Below are 20,438 nucleotides of genomic sequence, written 5' to 3'. Positions count from 1 at the left end.
CATTTTCACTGTTGCTTTCAGTGAGGGAATAATAGACCTTATCAGTACCTGATCCATGTTGGACATTGGGCACCTCTTTTATTAACCCCTTTGTGGGATAGCCAAGGCTAGAGATTGAAGTAGAATTGTTCCTGGACTAGCCTAGGCAGGGAGTTTTAATAAACCAATAATTTAGGAGAATGAGAAGCCTATCCGCCTTACTAAGAAGTCAGGCTTCTCTGGAGCTAAACTGAAGCAAACCTCCTTGGCTTGGTAAACGTAGGGAATAGTATGGGTTACCAACCCTGTGGTCTCAACCTAGCCATATTGACATTAGTCAGTGTTAATTGATTGACCGTGGCCTGTCCCTGATTCCATGGATTTAGGGCAATAAATAAGGGGCATAAATTCTGTTTCTAATCAAAGCTAATGGGCTTCCCAGTAACTATGATATTAAGTGGCCTTTCCAATTTATTTGAAAACTGCATAACAAGAGGAGAAAAATCTCACCTTTTACAGGATGTAATTTTTCATCCATATAATTTACTTTCCCCTCTGAGATTATCTTCCTTCTGTTCTGTATATATCCTATACATACTTGGTTATTTACATGTTATCTTCCCACATTAGAATGTGGGCTCCTTGTGTACAAGGACTGTTTTTGCCTTTCTTTGTATCTCTAGCCTTTAGCTTAGAGTTTGACACGTAGTAATTACTTAGTAAATGCTTACTGGTTGACATAATGAGATCAAAATAATACCCTACTTGATCTGAATCCCCCTCTCTCCTGTGCACGTCCCTAGAGCATTTCGGAGTTAATGACATTTAAAGAAAAAGAGAAGGGTCTCCATAGTGCAATGCATTTTTCTTTTCCTCAGGCACTTGTGGGAGGACCTGAACTTTTGTTATTTTCAGAAAGGATGGGAGTGGGAATAGCCTGAAGCCCAAGAAATATGAACGCTTTGCCTGGCATCATGAGAATTTGTCTAATCAGTTTGATTAAGAATGTCTCTGATACAATGGAGAAGCCTAAATGAGAGCTTCACCTTAGTTACTAATTTTTATTTCTACCGTGACCACTTAAGTGTTTAAAGGGACATGAAGCGAGCTTCATTTTTTTAAGCTATAGTATTAGAACTATAGTACAGCTGACAGAATTACTCCAGCAGTCTTCATTCATAAAGCATCATATGCAACATCACAGTCAACTGCTTTGAGTTCAGTGACCAATATAACCATCTCACCAAGAGCATAACCTTGGACTAACTGCTAGGGGTGCTAGCGTCTGACAGGTGAGTTTTCACCATTTATTGGTCAGAACCTGGCCTCCACGTGACTCTGCCACAAGTACCTCTCCCTGGTCCAGTTTTCATTCATATGTTTTCCTTCGCTATTAGATGTCAGCTACATGAGAGGGTAGGGACTGTCTCAGTTGCTTGTCTTTGTATGCCCAGGTTACTCCAGTGAATGGGTCATAGAAAGCATTATAATTATATATATATACATATATATATATATATATTTATATATATATATGTATATATATATATATGTGTGTGTGTGTGTGTGTGTGTGTATGTGTGTGTATAGCTGTGCATTTATCTAGATATAGATATATGTAAATATAGATATATAGACATATATATGTTTTCATGTGTATGTATGCATATGAGTATATGTGTATATACATTTTATATCTACACTATTTGAGGAAACTTCATGTTCAAATTGCATATTACTTGTCAATTTACAAGTAACTAGTATAGTTACATAATTTCATTCAGCTTAGGAGTTGCGCCACAGAAATTTATTTAGTTCTTAATTGTTTCAGTCTTGTTTTGCCATAGAAATCTCCCCCTTTACTTCCAACCTGCCCCATTTTAGAACTTTTCTTTGTTCTACCTCTCCCTTTAATTCTCACATTTTTCTATCAGGGTTGAAATATCACCCCAAGCAATCTGTCTTCAGGAACACACCAAAAGCCTTTTCTATCACCTTCATGTCTCCTCCGGATTTGAATTTGTGGCAAGAAATAGGGAAAATCATTGCCCCTGACTTGAGAGATCACGTACCCAGCAGCTCCTCACACATCTAGGGGCATAACGTTCTGTCCTGGAAGAGAACATTAACTGGCTATCCCAGCCACAACCTGTTACGATTATCTACTTTGCAAACTATGAGTAGAGGACAAGAAGAAATATTCGTTTGTTGGATGTTGGGAGGATGGGACTATAGCTAAATGGTCTTTTAAGAGGACAGGGGTTTCTTGCCCAGAGCTCTTCGCAGAGCATCCTTGACTTCCTTGTTTCTTAGACTATACACAACAGGGTTCAGAAGTGGAGTGATGACAGTATAGGTCACTGAAATAAGTCTGTCTTGCTCAAGAGAGCTGTGGGATTTTGGTTTGAGGTAAATGATGGAAGCACAGCCATAGTGAATGATGACTACAGTAAGGTGGGAGGCACATGTGGCAAAGGCCTTCTTCCTGCCTTCGGCTGAGGCAATCTTGAGGATAGTGGAGATAATGAGGACATAGGAGATGAAAACTAAGCCCATGGGCAATACAAGGACACACACACTGACAACAAAAGTAATGATCTCATTGACAGTTGTGTCAACACAGGCAAGCTTTAGGAGAGGCCGGACATCACAGAAAAAGTGGGAGATGACACTGGCATCACAGAAAAAGAGGCCAAACACAGATGTCACTTGAATAATGGCCATGCCAAGGCCGATTGCCCATGATCCACATGTCAGCTGAGCACAAGCACTCTTCCCCATGATGACTGAATACCGTAAAGGATTGCAGATAGCCACATAACGATCATAACCCATTGCTGTGAGCAAGAAACAACTATTGATGCCAAACATAAGGTAGAAGAAGAGCTGTGTGGCGCATTCTGGGATGGAAATGGGTTGGCATGGACTTAGAAGGCCAGCCAGCATACGAGGAATGATGGCTAATGTATAGCATGTCTCAGAAATGGACAGTGCACTCAGGAATAAATACATTGGTATGTGAAGATGATGGTCAAAGCAGATGATGGTCACAATGATGCCATTGCCAGTCAATGTCATAAAGTACAGACCTAGAAAGACCACAAAGAGAATGAGCCGGTGCTGCCACGTGAAGCTGGAGAACCCCTCAAAGATGAACTCACTTACAGCTGTGGAATTTGGCCTTGGCATTGAGGAAAATCTTGTCAATCTGAAAGAGACAAGGAGAGGTAAATATCACATAGGGTTAGCATCTAATCATGAAGCAGAAAGTGCCAGGGAATTGATGTGTAATGGTAAGTCTCTATTGATGATCCTACCTGTCTTGAAATTAATTTTTTTATTTTTTTGAAGAACACTTCTTGATTGAACCAATCTACTAGAACTGAATGCATACGTGGCTTGCACACTTTTATGAATCAATCAAAGCCATCATGTGAAAAAGTTGGTCACAAGTATAGAATGAAAGAGTTATGTCAGAGCCATATGAAGACTCTGAAAGTCAGAAATCGAAAATGAAAAAGTAGAGTTATACCAAGCTCAATCAAAATTAACTAGCAACTCAGGGGCAACAAATGAATGGAAAAAGAAAAGGTAGAATTGATCTTCATCAGAGAAGAGACAAATTGAAAAGGTCCAATTGTCTTAAAGCATCCCAGAACAGAAGATGTTGATGATGTCACTAGTGTACCAACCAAGTCAAAGACTGAGTGAAGGCCAGAGAAAATTATTTCTCTTTCCCCACCTTTCCTTCATGTTGTCTCTCCACCCACAGATATTTTCTATAACATAGTCTGTTTTCTGTTGCAGAAATATTTTTAGTAACCTGAATTTTCCCTCAACCACAAAGGGGCCTAGGGATTAGTAGAGATAGATATAAATGTAAATCAAGGCAGAAAGCTCAATGTCTGCCAAAGTGTTAGAAATTAACTTAACTAGGGTCTCATAAAAATTGTGATTGAACTCATAATTTTTCATATAAAATAAACTACTTAAAACCACAAAAGAGGGAATTACATGTACATTGGGGCTATTATATTTCTCATAGGCTTAAAATGAGATCATTCTAGTAACAAAGTTTTAATAAATGCATGTTATACTGAGGAGGATATGAGAATTAGAGCTGGAAATCAAGCCAGTCATAAGTGCTTTGCTTAAGGGAGGAGAAATTTTTTCTTGGGAAAGAAATTCAAAAGATAGGTGAGTAGCTATTGTGTTCTTCTCAGGAAGAATTGGGGAGTAGAGGAGGAAGCTGAGAGACATGAGGTGAAGAAAGTAAGAGGATAGGCTTAAGCAGGTTCTGCCTGAAGGAGTGGCATCTTGATTGTCTCTTTGGGCAAATATCAATACTTATAGGACTTAAGCTCTATTTGTAACTATAGGTGGGGGGAGGGAACAGTGTGAGGTCCAGCCTTGGCTTAGAGTGTTGGTCTCCTGAAACAATGAGTTGTTTTACTAGAGTAGAATTGTATTGCATCTTTAAAGTAAAGACACTGAGGCCTCAAGAAGTTAAATGACTTGACCAAAGTCACAGTTAATAAGCAGCAGAGCCAGGATTCCAGCCCAGAACATCTGAATCCAAATCCAGAGTAATTAACATCTCTTCATGTAGTTCTTCTATTTATCATTTCATTACAAACTCCTTTGGAATGATTAGTTTGGAACTGAGGTGCCTAAAAGTGTCCCTCACCTTTATCATCTGAATTTAGGGAGGAGTTATCTTGGGAAATATCTCCTCCTCTCTATGACTCCTGATCCTCTTATTGGGTTCTTCTGGGCAGTGGGACTGGACAAAGTTTGAGAAACTGACCAGGGCAAAATATTGATAGAGAAAAAGGTTTGGGGATTTAGAGGCAGAAATTTACCCAGGAAAGCAAATGACTTGCCCACGGTCATATAGCTAACAAGCATGGATGAACTCTGATCTTCAAAAGGTTGAGCCCAGCTATCTATCTACTCTACTATGTAGCTGCCCCTTAGGTCCCAGGATACAGGTCTACAGGATAGAGTTTTCTTCCTATCTGCTCAAGGCTACTTTTCAGGCTATTTACCCTCAGTGCCTGGTTTTTAGTGCTTATCCCTGGTGAAAATATTCCCAGTTATGATTCTAGTGAGTACAAACAGTAAAGAAAAGTTATCCATTCCTTAGGCAAGACATTTCTCTGAGTGGTTCATCTGCTCATACAGATTGTCCCTTGTGCAGACCTCAAAAGAAGTAGGATCCAGAGAGCAGTTAGAGCACACATTCTGTGATAATTCTCTGCATGGTGTGCAACCTTCTCTGAATTCCTGAATGTTCTTTCTGCCTAGAAACTTGGGTGAAGGGAACACATGTATGACCTCAGATTAATTGTCCTTCTTCCTTTCCTGAAATAGAACCTAGGCCAAGCGGAAAGGAAAAGAAGAGTAAGCAGTGTCTTCTTTTCCTCCCCTCACCAGGTGAAAACAATGTGTCTTCCCTAATGAGAAGAGGTATAGTTAGGTTCATTCTGTCCCACAATAGTCAGGCATTTCATTTTGCACCATATTTGGAGTCCTTCTAACCCAATGGATATTTTTGGAACCTAGAATTGTCCCCTCTAACTTAGAGATGTAAATTGCCTAGATGTTCTTTTTTTCAGATTTGGTCAATTTAAATTAAGCTTAGGAAAATGTGTATTGGGGCTGGTTCATCAACAAAACTATTTAAAATGTTTACCTGTATCTGCTTTGGGATGGGGTTAAGTCATATCCCTTTTGAGGGATTCATGCTGTGGTTAATGTTCCCTGTTTATTTATTGTTTTCAAAATCACTGTCACCTCTTGTTTACAAATTTTTCTGGAAAGAGCTTTGTAATCATTTCCTCTGTCCATCTAGTCACTATTTTTAGTCTTAAGTCATCTCTACTCCAAAACAAAAAAAAATAATTTTAATGCAAATCACTGAGAAAAAAGGGAGACTGACATCTAATGAGGCATGTTTTGACTCTCAAAACATGTCTTTAGAGTGATAGAAAAAAGTCTCAGAATAAGTACCAGTCTCAGAAATCCAGCTAAAACCTCTGAAAAGCCTTTTCATCACAAACTCCTGCCTCATCAGAACACTGACCCTTTACCCCACAGAGAAAATGGCAATTGCTGTCACAAGATGCCATTCACTCAAGCAAGAAACAGGACACAGAGTGAGAGAGAGAGACAATTTCTTTCCTTGCTTTTTTCTACCAATTAGCACCCTAGAGAAGAGTCATAAAGACACACACACTAGGGAAATTCCTCCTTGAGAAACATAGATAATTCACTAATGCCAATGCTAATTCCTAGAAGCAAATAGCCTGACAATCCAAGGGAGCCAGGCTTGTTTTTTAAAAAGTGACTTGTTATCAATCCTTCCTTGTTCTTAAATCCTTGGTTAATAGCTTTATATGTTGCCAAAGAAGCCCAGCTATTTAGGCTCCAACGAACTCCTCAGCAAGTGATGACTGAACCAAAAATTAACCTTGGCCATGGTGCTGATTGCTCTTCTAGTAACAATATTAAAAGAAGTGTGGTGAAATCCAATTAAGTCATAGAGGGTATGCAACACAGTAAAGATGGGAAAATGGAAAATGCATCATATTTAGAGTCAGAAGGTCGGGGTTTGAGTCTGACTTTTATATTTACTAGATTGAGAATGTGAGCTTTAATCTCCTTGTATGTTGGACAAATAATTCTTACATTATGTTCCTCCTGTATGAAGAAATTTAAGTTGTTATTAATTGACATTTGAATCCTTATTTTATTCTATAAGAACTTAAGAAATGCTATCCAGCTTGTAATATAATATTCCAGAGGTCAAAAGAGCTAGGTTTACAACCAAGAGTCACTTACTAGAAAAACTGAGTATAACCCTTCAGGGGGAAAATGGAAATTCAGTGAGAGAGAGCACTTTCAATCATTCCTAATGAAAAGACCAGAGCTGAACAGAAAATTTGACTTTCAAATACAAGACTCAAGAGAAGCATAAAAAGGTAAATAGAAAAGAGAAATCATAAGGGATTCAATAAACTCTTTACATTCTTACGAGGGGATTCAATAAACTGTTTACATTCCTACATTTGTAACTCCTAAAACTTTCTCATTATTAGGGTATTTAGAAAAATTATACATAGACAAAGGGCATAGGTATGAGTTAAATGTGATAGGATGATTATCTAAAATAAATTATGGGATGAGAAAGTGGATTGCCCTGGGAGAAGGGGAAAGGGAGAGGTAGAATTGAGTCAATTAAATGACATGAAAGAGACACAAAAGAATTTTTATAATGGAGAAAAAGATGGGGGAGGTGGGAGCAGCCATGAACCTTACTCTTATCAGAATTGGCACAAAGAGGGAACAACATAAACACTCAGCTGGGTATAGAAATCTGTTTTACCATGTGGGAAAGTAGGAGGGGAAGGAAATGGTGGGGTGCTGATAGAAGGAATGGCAGATGGGGGGGGGGGTAAGAGCCAAAAGCAAAGCACTTTTGAGAATGGACAGTGTGAAAGAGGAGAGAGTAGGATAAACAGGGGAGAATAGGATGGAGGAAAATTCATAGTAATAATAACTGTGGCAAAAATGTTTACAACAAGTTTTTCTGATAAAGACCTTATTTCTCAAATATAGAGAGAACTGAGTCAATTTTACAGAAATAAGAGACATTCCTTCATTGATAAATGGTCAAAGGATATAAATAGGCAGATTTCAGATGAAGTAATCAAAGCTATCTATAGTCTTATGAAAAAAAATGCTCTAAATCACTGTTGATCAGAAAAATGCAAATCAAAACAATCTGAACTACCACCCCACACCTATAAGATTGGCTAATATGACAGAATATGAAAACGACAATGACAAATGTTGGAGAGGATATAGGAAAATTGAGACACTAAGATACTGTTTGTGAAGTCATAAACTGATTCAACCATTCTGGAGAGAAATTTGGAACTATGCCCAAAGGGCTATAAAATCATGCATACCCTTTGACCAAGCAATACCACTAATAAGTTTATATCCCAAAGAAGGAAAAAGGGAAAGGGCCTATGTGTACAAAAATATTTATAACAGCACTTTTGTGGCAGCAAGAGTTAGAAACTAAGGGGATGTCAATTAATTGGGAATGACTGAACAAGTTGCTGTATAAAATGTGATAAAATACTATCACTCTATAAGAAACTACAAACAGGATGCTCTCAGAAAAAAATAGAAAGATTTATATGAACTGATGCAAAGTGAAGTGAGTAGAACCAGAAGAACATTGTACACAGTAACAGCAATATTATATGATGATCAACTTTGAATGACTTAGCTATTCTCAGCAATACAATGATCCAAGACAATTCTGAAGGACTTACGATGGAAAATGCTACTCATCTCTAGAGAAAGAACTGATGGAATCTGAATGCAGATCGAAGCATATTTTATTTTTCCTTTATTTTATCTTTCTTGGGGTTTTTTGTCTGTGTTTCCTTTCGAAATATGACCAACATGGGCATATATTTTGCATGACTGCACATGTATAACCTTTGTCAAATTGTTTATCTTCTTAATAATGGGGGGTGGAGGGAGGAAGGAAGATAATTTGGAACTCAAAAAATTTTTAAATGTTATAAATTGTATTTGCATATAATTGGGGAAAAATAAAATATTATACTAAAAAGAAAAAATAAGGAATGCTGCCTTGGGTTAAACTTATGGTGCATGCAATCTATCTATGACAAACCCAAAGAACAACTGAAATGAAAAAAATATTTCTAAATATTCTTAGATCCTCCTTGTAAGTCTACCTCTCCCTACTTTCAAATATAGGAACTCCTATTAAATCCCAATGTCAAATAATCTTCTTGTACTCTCCCTTTCTCTCCCTATGAAAGCCTCTTCTCAGAAAAGAATCTGATATTCTTTTTCACTAAGGTTTCAGTGACTAAATATTACTTACAGTGTTATTCCACATGTAGAATAAAAAGAGAAGAGATCAACTGGAAAAATCTTCTTTGCATCAAATATCTCTTGTAAAGGTTTCACATACAAGATATATAGACAACTAACAGAAGTACAGTGTATAAGGAAAAACTATTCCTCAGTAAATAAGTGGTCAAAAGATATGAATAACAGTTGTCTAAAAAATTACAAATTATTAGCAACAATATGATAGAATGCTTTAAATGAATATAACAGAAATGCAAATTGAAATAGCCCTGAGATTTCACCACTTATGAACCAAATTAGTGAAGACAGCAACGAGAATTTTCAATGTTAGAAAGATAAGTGTACCCAAACATTGTTGGTGGAGCTATAAATTAATCCAACTTGGAATTATATAAATAAAGTGAATAAAAATCTCTTCAGCCTAGAAATCCTATCCCAAAGAGGCTATTGACAAAAAAGAAAGGCTTCATATTTGCAAAAATGTTTATAGCAGAATTTGTGTGTGTGTGTGATAGCAAAGATCTGAGGCAGTTGGGTGACTGACTAATTAATACCACTCAATGCCCAGTATAGGGGATAGAGAGCTGAAGTTAGAGTCAGGAAGACTTGAGTTCAACTACTGCTTCAGATACTTACTAGCTGCGAGATCCTGAACAAGTCACTTACCCCCTCTCAGCCTCAGTTCCTCATGTGTAAATAAGGGAAATAATATATCACAAGGTTGTTGTGAGTTTCAAAGAGAAAAGTAAATGTGATATACGTGTATATTGTATATATATACATATATGCATATGTGTGTGCATGTGTATGTATGTATATGTATACATATATAGACTTTAGTAATGTAAATGAAAAGATGAATCACCAGAATACATTCACAACTAAATGTTGCACAACTATAAAGATCAAGCCTGACCCTAAAGTAGAGTTTTGAGAAGTATCTCCTCCTCCCCCCATCCTTTCAAAAGATGAATGTCCACAGGTGTGGAGTGTCATACACAAATTTTCCCTGTGTTAGTTTTGCTAATTGTTTTTTTTTTCTTTCCTCTCTTAAAAATGTTAGGATGGATTACGTTCTGAAATAATGGGAGAAAGGTAGAAATAGGTAAATCTGGTCAATCAAAAATGAAAGATATCAGTACAAATCTATTATGAAGAATGTTTTCCCTCCAGATAATATTCACATATCAATATTGTGCAAATGTAGAGGAAGCTTGGCACAATGGATACAGTTCTAGGCTTAGAGTTAGGAAGACCCAAATTTTTAGTTCTGTGTCTGCTACTTAAAGAGTTAGAGAAGTCACTTAACATCTATGTGCCTCAGGTAATTCCTAAGGACTATGGACTAAGTCATAAATGAGTTCTAATCTATGTTAGTGAAAGAAATTCACATACCAAAGTTCTCTCCATGCAATGAAATCACAACTCTTCCATTTATTCACTTACTACATAAGTGTAAACAAGCTTTAAAAATGAAATAGAATTTTCAGGACAAATATGCCAGGTCTACGAATAGACTTTAAAGTAGATGAAGCTCAAGGTGAACAAGTAAGTATAAAGGAAAGATAACTCGAACTATAATCTTAAGACCATGAGCTCATAATTTAAGAATACCAAAGAAAAAATATTTCTCCATTGGGGAATGAAAAGAGATAGAACACTATCTCTATTGCTCTTGAAATCACACCAGTGAAGCAATTACCTACACCAGAAACCCAGGAGTTTCTCTTTGATCATAGAGCCCACAAGGTGTGACAGGTAATATGATGTCCTTAATGACATCAATCTCCAGAAGTTGGGATATGACCAAAAAAATTCTAGCTCCCCTTAATAACTGGGGATAGATTTGTCATTCATGAATTTATCTAAATTTCTCTTTTACCTTCTTAAAAACTTTATTTTTCTACTTATAAAGCAGATATGTTCATCACTAAACCTCTTTTAAACCCTAAGACAAATGGATATGGTTGTGTGTATGTGACTGTATAAGAAAAAGAGAGAGGGAGGCAGGGGAGAGGAGGAGGAGGAAGATGTGGAGGAGAAGGAGAAGAAGGAGGAGAAGGAGAGGGAGAGAGAGAGGGCTTAGTTCTGTCATAACATATTTAAACTATAAGCCCCATTCACCCTCAACACACCCTTTATGATTTGTTAGAATTCACCTTATGTCCTTTTGACATTTGAGACAGAAGTATCCTACTTTGTCATTCAGATCTCCTGGGCTATGATGCCCTGAAGCCTCTTCATGATGTGGAAGTGACCCAAAGACCTTGAAGAATATGCCACAGGAGAACAAGTGTAAACTCTGGAAATTCCTACCAAGCTAGAAAGACTTCAAGTCTGGCCTCAATGTGGAATTGTATACCTATGACCTGTGGAATAGCTATCTAAGAGGCTCAGTATTAGAGAGTAGGACACCAGGTGAAAATTATTTGTTTCTTTGTTTTTAATTGGCTAGAACAACTTTTTAAACTTTTTATTAAGACATGAAGGATTTGTAATCCGATCAACAGAGAAAGCATCTATACTGATGGTAATATGGATTTTCAGTCTACTGAAGAATCCTAATGTGGAAGCCCTTTCATTCCAAGATCATCTCACTGTCTTTCTCTGAATCTGCTCCAGCTCCATTGTCTTTCAGGGGTGGAGGGGTAGCCAGCACTACACCCTGTGTCCTGGGTGCAGTTTAACCAGGTTTGTGTACAAGGTATGGGTAACATTTTCAATTTTGTTTCCAGTGCCCTTCCTTATGATGCCAAATATTTACTTCACAGGTATTCTTGGTCACAATAGTATGTATGTCTTATTTCTTTAGGAAATAGCTCCGATACCTCCTAGATCCCTTTCCTGTGTCTTAAATGACAGCTTTGAGCTTATAAATTCATAGATGAAGTTTGAGCAATTTTTGCTTTACATTTATTTGTTCATTGAGAGCCTCGTTTACTTTTAGATCTATTCACAGACTGCAGAGATCTTTTCTCAACACTCCCCGTGATTTCTCCCCTTAATTACTATGTTCACACTGCTTCCTCACATGAAATACCATGACCACACCAACCCCTCAACCCCCAAATCCTGAGCTCTCATTTCTAATGTTCCTTTAAGGTTCAGCTCAAATGTATATAGAAGCAGCATGACATCATGATAAGTGTTGAACTTGGGATGAGGAGAGACTTGGGTTTGAAATCCTTCCTCCACTGGCATTTCAAACTAGGGAAGGCACTTAGCACCTCTGAGCCTCAGTTTCTTCAGTAAAATTAGGGATGATAACAACATAGTAATCTTGATAGTAATAACGATGACTGTAGTACCCACCTCATAGGACTATTGTGAGAATTCAATGAGATATAATATATAAAGTACAATATAAACCCCAGCTATTATTCAAGTTAACTCTTTCAAGAAGCCTTTTTTGAGCATGTTGCATTTACTCCCAATCAACTGCCATTTTTAATTCAATAATTCTACTTTTTAAGGATTCCACCGTTTGCCAGCCATGGAAGTGAAGGGTCTCCGTTCTTATAGACAGAAGTCACATTGGCCATTTGCTTGAACTCTATAGTATGGATATTTATAATACAAAATAAAATATTTGGAGGCATTTCTACCATTTTAACCTTTAAGTTTCTTCAGAACCTTTGAATGGACTTTGTAATTGAATGTGTAGGACTTAGTCCCCGTGGTTTATTAATATTTTGGCTGTCAGTTCTAAAACATCATCATCATTATCAATACTGTCATCATCATAACATTCTGACCATGCCACTCATCTGTTCAAAAGTTTTCAATAGCTCCCCATTCCTTGTAGGATGAACTATAAACTCCTTTCCGTGATTGAAGGTCTTCTATACTCTGGCACCATTTACCTTTCTAATTTTATTTCGTATTACCTCCCTTCATGAACTTGAAATCCCAGCCAAACTGGAATACAAACTATTCTCTGAATTCCATATTCTCTCTTCTACTTCCAGGTATCCTTCATCTCTGCCTCTCAGAGCCCTTATAAACCTTCTCCAGCTCCATTGCCTTTCCTTGGGGGCAAGATTTAAATTCCATTTTCCCAATTCCAAATAGTCTAAGTATACTTTGGCAGTAAATACCACCTTAGAATGGATGCTTCCTTGTTCCTGGAGAACTTCATGTGCTTTGGGGTCTGGTCAGAAAGCTAGAAGGTATTTCTGAAAAAGTCTCACAGATTCCTGTATTTATGACTATGTCCACACTGCTCCCTCACTTGAAATAACCTCCCCATTCCAATTGTCTTAAAGAATTAATTCAAGGGACATCTCCTTTGTGAAGCTATATATGATCCACTCAGTTGTTTGTGTTTTCTCTCTCCTCCTCAGCATTGCTTATAGTATGCTTATTAATATATGTTTTGTATCCCTCCCAGTAGTCCTTCTTGACATCAAGGGCCATTTTATCTTTGTCGTTATTAACCTAGGCACAGTTTCTATAGATTCCCTATAACAGAAGATGCATAATAAATATTTACTGAAATGAATGGAATTAATATTTTCTAAACAAAATTTAACTATCACAATAGCTTAATAAGGTAGATAATTAAATATTGTTAACTTCATCCACCATATGAAGAAACTTAGAATCAGGAAGGTGAAGGAAAATGCCCCTGGAAAATGACAAAGCAAGGACTCAAAACCAGATCTCGTCCATCATAATCCTATACTCTTTCTGTAACTGCTCCTTTGACCTAATTGTCTGACAATTTCCCTTCCTCAACTTCACTTACCACTTTGAGCAGGAATGTTGCTCATCCAGGTTGCAGAAGAGAAAGAAGCTGACTGGAAAGGATGGAGATTAAAGAATTTTTTTTGTCTTAGGCTATCATTGCAAATACAATTCCAGAATGTGACATTAGTGAGGAAGGAACATGAGAATCCACCAGAAACCTGACCCATTCTGTGCCCTTTCTAACTAGCTAGGGTTGACAGGGAAGTCACATGAAGTCCCTCATAGCCCCCATCATCCTGTGAAGAAGACAAATGTTTAAGGTTTGATACTTGGAAGTAGATTCATTTCCTCTGGTGCAGGACTCTAGAGTCCCTCTCCCTGAAGCCTCATTACCTGTCCCTGAGGAGTATACATCAAGATGCAAAAAACAGTGCACTGAGGGACCTTGTTACAGGTGAGCCTCATTTACTCAATTCTCAGTTAATGCTCTGTAACCTTGGGGTTAGTTCTTATCCCAGGCTGGAACCATGGGGAGGGAACCCTGGAATCTTATCGAGGTCATGATTTCATGGCTGTCTGCTCTGTTGGTCTCAAAACCTGAGAGCACAGAGAGTTTTAGCACCCAAAGATGGGCCAGGCACTAAGATCTTTTGACCTATAAATATCACATAGAAGTATAATCTTCCATCAATCAATTAACAAGTATTTGACTACTACATGTCATCCATAAGGACCTTAAGATCAGTATTCAATTCTTTCCTCAAAGTCCTTTCCTCCGGGTGAAATTATCATACCTTCCCTTCAACCATTCCTGTTTTCATTTTCCCTGACCCTTCTCAGAATAAGTAGCAGCACAGCTTCCTGCCCCAAACAAATAAAAAATTAGTATTTGTATTCAGTTAGGAACCCAGATTCTCCACTGTAAGTAGCCAATAGGAATAAGCATATAATCTCCTCACTAGGAAAGACAAACAGTGAAAAAAATCATCATCTGGGAAAATGCTCAGCCTCACAAAGATTATGCTGGTGTGTTGTATGCTGGGTCAGAGGCCTATCAATTTGATAGGGGAAATTTGAGATGGAACTTTTTTCATATTAATTATTTTTAGTTTTCAACATTCACTTCCACAAGATTTTGAGTTCCAAATTTTCTCTCCACCTCTCCCCTGCCCCCACTGCAAGACAAGGTGCATTCTGATTACTCCTTCCCCCAATGTGCCCTCCCTGCCATCATCTCCCTCTGCTCTTATCCTCTTCCCTTCTATTTTCCTATATGGCAAGATACATTTCTATACCCCCAGATGGAACTTTTTAAAGTAAAAGATGAGTCTCTGAGAATCAAGAGTCTCTCCTTTGAGCCACTGAATGCAGGAGCAGCAGTTGAGAAAGAAGAATTTAAGGAGAAAAATTGAAGACATGGTGAAGTGGCAGTGAAAAGCCAGAGTCGCGGTAGTTAGACTCAGTCAGCTGTTAGAAGGCTTTATTTGAGAGATTGGTACAAAAGTGCATTGACTTCATTCATCAAGAGCTCAGATGAAAGCTGTTATCTCATTTAAGACTCACCTTTGCCCTTCATCACCGTCTAGAGGTGGACAGAGATGAAGCTTCTCATAAGTGCTTGTTGCTCTCTGCTGCCACCTCTGGTTTGAAGTGGGAAAGCAAGAGGACTTTTGCTATTGCTTTGGGATATTGGTGAGCTGGAGCTGTGTTGACGGGAGTTGAATTCTCATTGGAAATCATAGCATTCTGGTGAATCAATAATTGAGAGGCAGCAAGTCAGTACAGTGGACAGGGCCCTGGTGCTAGAATAAGTAAGACATGAGTTCAGGTCCATCAACAAATACTTACTAACTGTAAGTTTCTCAATCTCTACCTTACTTTCCTTAAGCATAAAATGGGGACTGTAATATTACCTACCTTATAGGATTGTTGTGATTCTTAAATCTGATAATATTTTTAAAGCTCTTTGCATACAGCACATGGTATATAGTAGGCACTTAATAAGTGCTCGTTCGCTTGTTCCCTTGGTGAGCTCAGGGATAGCCAGTTTGATGAGCTTTGCTATTGGCTAGCTTAAAGAAACCTATGATTAACATTAAGAGCTAACACTTCTAAACGGTTTTAAGGATAATTGATAGAGTGTATAATAGCTATGTTTGAGCAGAGAAGAGAGGAACATTATCAGAGTTGAAGAGAAGAAAGGAACAAAAGTCCAACAGTGAGCAGAGAAGCAGTTTCATACGGAACAGATGATCCTGAAAGAACCAATACCCACTAAGTCTGCAGTCCAGAGTTGTGAGTGGTTCTAAGCACATTAGTCTTCCTCCCTCATGTATTATGTGCTATTTCTTTATTAGTGTGTGCCCATTCTTCACCAGAGCTATTGAGTGCATTGGTAAGAGTGGAATCCAGGTTTCTATGTGAATTATTATGTTTTATTATTTATGAATTTGCTTTAATTTATTAGTATCTATAATATTTCAATTGCCTTATTGTTAAATAAATATTTATATATAAGATATAAAAGTGTTATTAGGTGATTAACTGATTATGTAGATAGAAAACTCATTGGATTGGGGCTCAAGAGCAAGAGCAATGAGTATTTCTTCTTAACTGGGACCTTGCAGAAGTTTAAATATAACTGTGAACTGGTGGCCTGTCTCTAAGAACTTAGATCTGCCAGAATGAGAGCAGGTTGGAGTGATCAAACTAAACCCAGAATAAAAACAGGGTACTGTTGAGAAGCCTGGGTGAGAGGTATGAATACACACTCAGTGTGGGTTGTGACCAGACCCCACCTATAACACATGTATGAGGTGTTACCTTATGGGAGTGTCTGACACTGCACCTAGAAATATTTTCTCTGTCACCTGATACATGAAAAGGTGGTTTTCAGATTGTGGCCCACTAGGATAAAGTCATCCAGATCACTAGAACTCCTGTTCACGAGAGATCAAAGAGGACAGCATTTCCCAACTCTTTATAATAGTGGGAAGAACTTCCATTCCCTATGAGGGGATTAGACTCAACTACACAGACTTGTATCAGGTTCCCTGGCTACAATTCCACTCACTGTTTGCTTCCTGCTTTAGCATGAAACTTATAATCTTTAAAAGGTGTAGAGAAATAGCAAAGACAGAAGTTGGCATCTTTCCTTTCTCAGACAATAGAACAAGACCTGGGGAAAAGTCCTTGAAAAACAGCAGAAGTGACCTGCTCCAAGGGAAGTGTTGGTATTGGAGAGGGGCTACCAGAAGGAGGTAAAGGAAGGAAATAATCATTTATAAGTGCCTACTATATGCCAGACTGTGCTAAATCCTTTACAATACTATCACATTTGATCCTCAGAACAACACCATGAGGTAGATATTGATATTATTATCCCCATTTTACAGGTGCAGCAACTGAGGCAGACAGAGGGTTGCCCAGACTTGCCCAGGGTCACATAGCTACAAAGTCTTAAGGCCAAATTTGAACTCAGGTCTTCCTGACTCCAGGTCCATTACTCTATCCACTGTGCCAACTAGCTGCCTCTATGGCTGAGGAATGATGTGAAGGAAACATATTCACCACGTTTCCCTCTGTCTTCCTCATTCTACCTTTAGAAAGTGAGCTGTTTATAGGCAGAAACTGTTTTGCTTTTGTCTAAGAATTTCCAGAACCCAGGACACCTTACCCACAGTAGAAGTTTAATAAACGTTTGGCTATTTCAAGTGAATTAAATTTGTACTTGTATATGCAAGCAACTATTTGATTAAATAGCACCAGTGGAGATGAAGTATAACATGGGTATTAATCAGCCATACAAAAACTGTTGTCTACTCCCCCCTCCACAAAAGCTTGAATATTAGCCTCATAGCTGACTGTAGAAGTAGTAATAACTTAAAATACTGAAACCTGTCAATAGACACAAGGATTCTTTTATGTTCCTCATTGCTTTGGTATGGAAATAAATGCCTCTGTGACAGTTAATTCATGTTGTACATTGCATACCTCTTTCACGAACTTCTTTTGGGTAAATGAAACCCACGACTAGAATCTCAAGTAGAAATGTCCCTGGACTACCCAAGGTGGGGTTTTAATGAGCCAGTAATTTAGGAGAATGAGGAGCCAATTTCTCCTACTCAGAAGTCAGGCATCCCTAGAGCTAAACCTAGGCAAACCTCAACAGCTTGATATAGACAGAGAGTGATATGGGTCACTATCCCGTTGAGTCTCAGCTTAGTCATGCCTCTGAGCTCTACATTACATTAGTGTTGCCTGATTAACCATGGATTGTCCCTGATTTCCCAGGTTGAAAATCATAAATGAGGGCCATACATTCGTTTCCCAGTCCCTACGGATGCTAGTGCCTTCCCCTCTGAGATTGCCTTCCACAAGATGTCTTCAGATATCTTGTATATATGGTTGTTATTTGTTTTCTCCCCTCATTAGAACATGAGCTCCTTACACACAGCCACTGGTTTTGCCTTTCTTTGCATCCCCAGACCTTAGCAGGGAGGTTGACACATGATAAACTCTTAATAAATGTTTATTGACTAGCAGACTGGAGAATGAATAAAGACTGGTTTGAACTAAAGAGTTTTCTTCTTTCCTCTGCACATCCCTAGAGCATTCAGAAGACAGGATCATTTAAAGAAAAGAAGGGTCCCCAGAGGGCAATGTATTTTTCCCACAGGGACTCATAGAGGACACTTAAATTTTTTTTTACCAGAAAGTATGGGACTGAGGATTACCTGAAGTCACTGCTTGGCATCATGGGATTTTTTCTGTTCTGCTTGTTGAAAGATATGTGACAAAATGCAATAGAACCCCAATCTGCTGTTGCCACTCATGTGTAAAGTGGGGTGGGAGGGAGGGGGAGAATCTCATTTTTAATCTATAGCTTTGAGGGCATAATCTTGTCCTTAATGTAACTCCAGCAATATTTTTTCAAAGGGCATCATACAACAATATTACACTGAGAAAGCTGCTTTAAGCAAAAGAAACTACTTTATTAGATAGTATGAGGATGTTTCCATTACACACTACATACAAGTTTTCATATTGTAGGTAATCAATGTTGTTTCAGAGTACAGCTTTGTCCTTGGGAGACAAGTGTGCCTTAGAAATTTGCTCAGTTCTGAATTATTTCCCATTTAAATAAGCCTTTCCCTTCCCTTCACTTACCCAGCTGGCCTCTTCCTTATAAGTCTATTCTAGTGGTTTGGTTTGATTTTTGGTTGACCTGTCTCCTTATTCCCTACATCTTTTTTTCATTGTTCATATATCTCCCCTGTTTCCAGTCACAACCAAAATGCCTCCTCTTTCACCTCCAGGTGTCCCTAGAATTTGAGCCTGTCCAGGCTCTGGGAAAAATTATTGACCCTTAATAGCTACTGGACATATGATATGTCTGGTATCTACATACTCATCTAGGGTGCATTGGGTTCTGCCCTGGAAAGTAACACCAACTGAGTACTACCCCTATCCTTACCTCCGGCAACGTTCCCCTCACTGGTTAAATCAAATTACTTAGCAACCTGTGGGGTGGAGAATCAAATGAAATATTTCTGATTGTCAGATATTGGGAGAATGAGACTCTCCTTATGTGGTCTTTTCTGGATCACTAAGAGGAGAGGGGTTTCTTGCCCAGAGCTCGGCGCAGGGCATCCTTAACTTCCTTGTTCCTTAGGGTGTACACAACAGGGTTCAGCAACGGAGTAAGGACAGTGTAAGCTGCCGAAATAAGTCTGTCTTGTTCAAGAGAGCTGTGGGACTTGGGTTTGAGGTAGATGATGGAAGCACAGCCATAATGGATGATGACCACAGTAAGGTGAGAGCCACATGTGGCAAAGGCCTTCCACCTGCCCTCAGATGAGGTGATCTTGAGGATAGTAGAGATGTTGAGGACATAGGAAATGAAGATCAAGCCCATGGGCAATACAAGGACACACACACTAACAATAAAATTAATGATCTCATTGATAGCAGTGTCAGCACAGGCAAGATTCAGAAGGGGCCGGACATCACAGAAGAAGTGGGAGATCACACTGGCATCACAGAAGGGGAGACCAAACACAGATGTTACCTGAATAATGGCCATTCCAAGGCCAATTCCCCATGACCCACATGCCAACTGAATACATGCATTTTTTCCCATGATGACTGTATACCTCAAAGGCTTACAGATAGCCACATAGCGATCATAACCCATGACCGTAAGCAAGAAGCAGTTGTTGATGCCAAAGGTGAGGTAAAAGAAGAGTTGTGTAGCACACTCTGGGATGGCAATGGGCTGATGTGGTCTAAGTAGGCCTAACAACGTACGAGGAATTATGGCCAAGGTATAACATGTCTCAGAGATTGACAACACGCTCAGGAAGAAATACATAGGTATGTGAAGGTGATGGTTAAGGCGGATGATGGTCACAATTATGCCATTGCCAGCCAGAGTCAACAAATACAGGCCCAGAAAGACCACAAAAAGAATGAGCCGGTGCTGCCACTTGAAGCTGGAAAACCCTTCAAAGGTGAATTCACTTATAGTTGTGAAATTTGGTCTTGGCATTGAGGAAAATCCTGACAAACTGAAAGAGACATGAAGAGGTAAAGTTAGTAAGGGTGAAGATATGTGCAGTGAAAATATGTTTCTCTGTATGATTCTCTTATATTTCTTAAAATGAATTATTTTCTAATGTCACCCAAACCTTATCTCACCATTTGGAGCCTAACTTGTGACTTTGCTTCGTGACACAGCTTTCATTTTCTGTGGAAATTTACTGGCTGTCCCTCCCCTTCCTTTAGCCTCACTGGATTATATTTTCTGATAGGCTACCAACCTCAGTCTAGAGACAGAACTGCAAAGG

General features: G+C 38.5%; 1 protein-coding gene across 1 annotated transcript; it reads right to left on the bottom strand.

Annotated features, from left to right (window-relative positions):
• Positions 1-2,226: 2,226 nt before the first annotated feature.
• On the bottom strand, positions 2,227-20,140 carry LOC118848007 (olfactory receptor 10J4-like). Its single transcript, XM_036756718.1, has 2 exons — positions 19,639-20,140; positions 2,227-3,170 (listed from the first exon to the last, which is right to left on the bottom strand). The coding sequence occupies exons 1-2, from the start codon at positions 20,138-20,140 to the stop codon at positions 2,227-2,229; spliced, it is 1,446 nt and encodes a 481-aa protein (XP_036612613.1).
• Between the last annotated feature and the right edge of the window lie 298 nt (positions 20,141-20,438).

The sequence above is a fragment of the Trichosurus vulpecula genome, chromosome 4 (genome assembly GCF_011100635.1).
Source record: "Trichosurus vulpecula isolate mTriVul1 chromosome 4, mTriVul1.pri, whole genome shotgun sequence".
Taxonomy (NCBI): Eukaryota; Metazoa; Chordata; class Mammalia; order Diprotodontia; family Phalangeridae; genus Trichosurus; species Trichosurus vulpecula.
This window is presented reverse-complemented; position numbering and strand designations above follow the sequence as displayed.

What these genes read in the sequence shown, in the direction of transcription:
- LOC118848007 (XM_036756718.1), bottom strand. Translation starts at nt 20,140, where the DNA reads ATGCCAAGACCAAATTTCACAACTATAAGTGAATTCACCTTTGAAGGG. An exon ending in AACATCTGTGTTTGGTCTCC is followed by an intron (nt 3,171 to 19,638) that starts CCTTCTGTGATG and finishes CAAGATTTTCCT; the next exon opens with CAATGCCAAGGCCAAATTCC.